This window comes from Hibiscus syriacus, unplaced genomic scaffold (assembly GCF_006381635.1).
Source record: "Hibiscus syriacus cultivar Baekdansim isolate YM2019G1 unplaced genomic scaffold, ASM638163v2 tig00008146_pilon, whole genome shotgun sequence".
Lineage (NCBI taxonomy): Eukaryota > Viridiplantae > Streptophyta > Magnoliopsida > Malvales > Malvaceae > Hibiscus > Hibiscus syriacus.
This window is the reverse complement of record NW_024062154.1, coordinates 1,408,855-1,411,931: the sequence shown is the minus strand read 5'-3', so window position 1 is coordinate 1,411,931 and position 3,077 is coordinate 1,408,855. Positions and strand designations below refer to the sequence as shown.

Below are 3,077 nucleotides of genomic sequence, written 5' to 3'. Positions count from 1 at the left end.
CCACAACTTCCTAACGCCACCACATCTGATAATGAAAGCCAATCCATTAATCCCATCGACTATCATAAAACACCTACACCATCTACCGATATTCTCATCAACAAAAGACGACCCAAACAAGCCCTACCTTCTACACCGCAACCAATGCATTGTCAAGAGCCAGAACCGGGTTTAAATCCATCGACAGACAAAAGAGATAGCGACCAAAGTAAGTTGGATGTGGTAATTGATACTAGTGAGTTACCAATTGCTTAAAGAAAGGGAGTTAGATGATGTACAACTCATCATATTAGTAAATTTGTTGCTTTTGGGAAACTAATGTCTGGTTTTAAGACTTTCATAGCTCAAGTTGATCATATTTACATTAGAGAGACCATAGAGAAGGTATTAAAAAGTCATGAGTGAAAGAAGGCAGTTGAAGAAGAAATTTAAGCTCTAGAAAACAAAAACCCCTGGGTCATTGTTGATCTACCTAAAGACAAGAAACCAATCGACTGCAAATGGGTCTTTACTTTAAAATTCAAGGAAGCTGGAAAAATTGAGAGATATAAGGTCAGACTTATGACAAAAGGGTTCACTCATACTTATGGAGTTGACTATCAGGAGACCTTTGCTCCAGTTGCAAAACTCAACACTGTTCGAGTTCTATTATCCTTGGCAGTGAACAGGGATTTGATACTTTACCAACTAGACATAAAAAATGCATTTCTTAATGGCAATCTTGAAGAAGAAGTCTATATGTAAGTTCCACCAGGAATTCATTCTAGAAATAACGGGTGTGTAAATTACTGAAATCCTTATATGGTCTAAAACAATCACCTCGAGCTTGGCTTGATACATTCACGAAGGTAATGTTACAAGACAACTACAAACAATGTCAATCTGATCATATTCTGTTTGTAAAAATTGCTCCTGATAAGAATAAGTCAATATTGATTGTCTCCGTTGATGATATCATTATCACGGGTGATGACTTGGTAGAAATCAAGAAGTTGAAGACATTACTAGCAAAAGAGTTTGAAACCAAAGATTTAGGAACTTTGAGATATTTTCTAGGCATGGAAGTAGCGAGATCACGAGAAGGAATTGTCATAAATCAAAGAAAATATATTCTATACTTACATTCTGAAACTGGAATGACTAATTGTAAGCCTTCAGAAACTCCTATAGAAGTTAACTTGAAATTGAGTAAATACGGAAACCTGGTAAACAAGGAACATTATCAGAGGCTAGTTCGTAAACTCATTTATTTATCTCTAACTAGACCTGGCATTGCTTTTTCTGTTAGCATTGTTAGTCAATACATGAATGATCCAAGAGAAGAACATCTAGCGACAGTTAATCGAATATTAAGATATCTAAAGATGACACCAGGAAATAGGTTGGTTTTCAGAAAACATGAAGACATAACAGTTAAAATCTTCTCAGATTCAAGTTGGGCTGGAGAATTAACAGATAGAAGGTCGACCACAGGATACTGCTCATTTGTGTGGGGAAACCTAGTGACATGGAGAAGCAAGAAATAATCAATTGTCTCTAGAAGCAGTGCAAAAGCAGAATATAGGGCGATAATACTCGAAATGTGTGAAGGAATTTGGTTACAAAGACTCTTAACTGAACTAGAGATGTGCGACAACAACAATTTTGAACTTCAGAGTGACATCAAATCTGCGATAAACATTGCAAAGAATCCGGTGCACCACGACATAACAAAACATGTAGAGATCGATATACACTTTAGTGCAAAAAAAGTAAATGGCGGAACTATGAACCTAAACTACGTCTCTTTACAAAACCAGCTAGCATATGTATTGACCAAGGCACTTTCAAGGATTACCTTTGTCGAAATTACATCCAAGCAGGGTCTTCACAATATTTACTCCCCATCTTGAGGGGGAGTGTAAGTAGTGTTTAAGTTAAACTCTAAATCCTAACTTATCTTTAAAACTATCTCCTAATTTGTAGAAAAGATTACTCCTATCTTATCTAGGTCTCTAATTCATGTAAATAAAAATCACATGTATCCTCTTGTGTAATATGCAATTGTTCTTTGTATAAAAATAATTTTAGAATAAAAAACTGTATTTATCAGAACCGAAAAACTCTATTTACCAGAGCCAGAAAGCTCAATTTACCAGAGCCGGAAAACTCTGTTTCTACAAAAATATCGTAAGTTATTTCCATCAATACACGCTATCTCAATAATTTTTAGACATCACTTTACATACTAGTTTATTATACGATATGTAAGGGTTTACGAATATTCCTTAGAACTGTTCGAAACATGATTAGATGTATGTATTGATGCAAAATTTTACTATGTTTCCTAATTACATATAGATACAAAATTCATAAGTTTAAAACTAATCTAGTAAAAGTACTTTGTATAAGTGTTTATGATATGATTTTATGTTATATGTATATATTATGTATAGTATATGTTTTTAAATAAATATTTTTTTTAATTTTTTATAATTTATAATTTTATAATTTGTGATATATTTTTAATAGTGTTTTTAATATTTTTAATATAATTTTTAATTTGGGGATTACCTTGTGTGCAAAAATAGTTTAAGGGTCATATTTATTTTCCCCCAAAAAGTTTGAGGGCCTTATATACTATTAAGTCTTAATAAAATATTTGTAGGAGTGTAAATGAATTGGGATTGAATAAATAGATTATATTTGTGTTCGTTTAAAATTTTAATATTATATTTATTTATTTATTTATAAAGATATTCGTATTTGATTCATTTAGTGTTCATAAATATATCCGTTTAACGCTCACGATCATATTTTTTTATATATGCGTCAACCTTAATTTTAAAATTTGATTCAATAGAGTTTAACTGAATTTTCGGGGGGTCATGAATTTCCCAAAATCTAGCCACCTAGGTAGTGGCAAGGGTGTGATTGAACAAATTTGAAGGGGCATAAGTTTGAGTCCCCTACACAACCAACCCTCTTTTTATATTTTTATTTTTCGATCAAAGAAAATAATTAAATTATGTTATTAGTTCTTAAATTCTTTAGGCTTTACAATTTAAAACCTAAAGTTTTTTTTTTGTATTCAATTT

At 32.0% G+C, this 3,077-nt stretch overlaps 1 protein-coding gene across 1 annotated transcript; it reads left to right on the top strand.

The window, feature by feature from the left end:
- The first annotated feature begins 851 nt into the window (after positions 1-851).
- LOC120202076 (uncharacterized mitochondrial protein AtMg00810-like) lies at positions 852-1,526 on the top strand. Its single transcript, XM_039202562.1, has one exon. The coding sequence runs from the start codon at positions 852-854 to the stop codon at positions 1,524-1,526; it is 675 nt and encodes a 224-aa protein (XP_039058493.1).
- The last annotated feature ends 1,551 nt before the right edge of the window (positions 1,527-3,077 follow it).

Bases quoted from the DNA above. Each gene is read 5' to 3' on its own strand.
- LOC120202076 (XM_039202562.1), top strand. From the start codon at position 852: ATGTTACAAGACAACTACAAACAATGTCAATCTGATCATATTCTGTTT.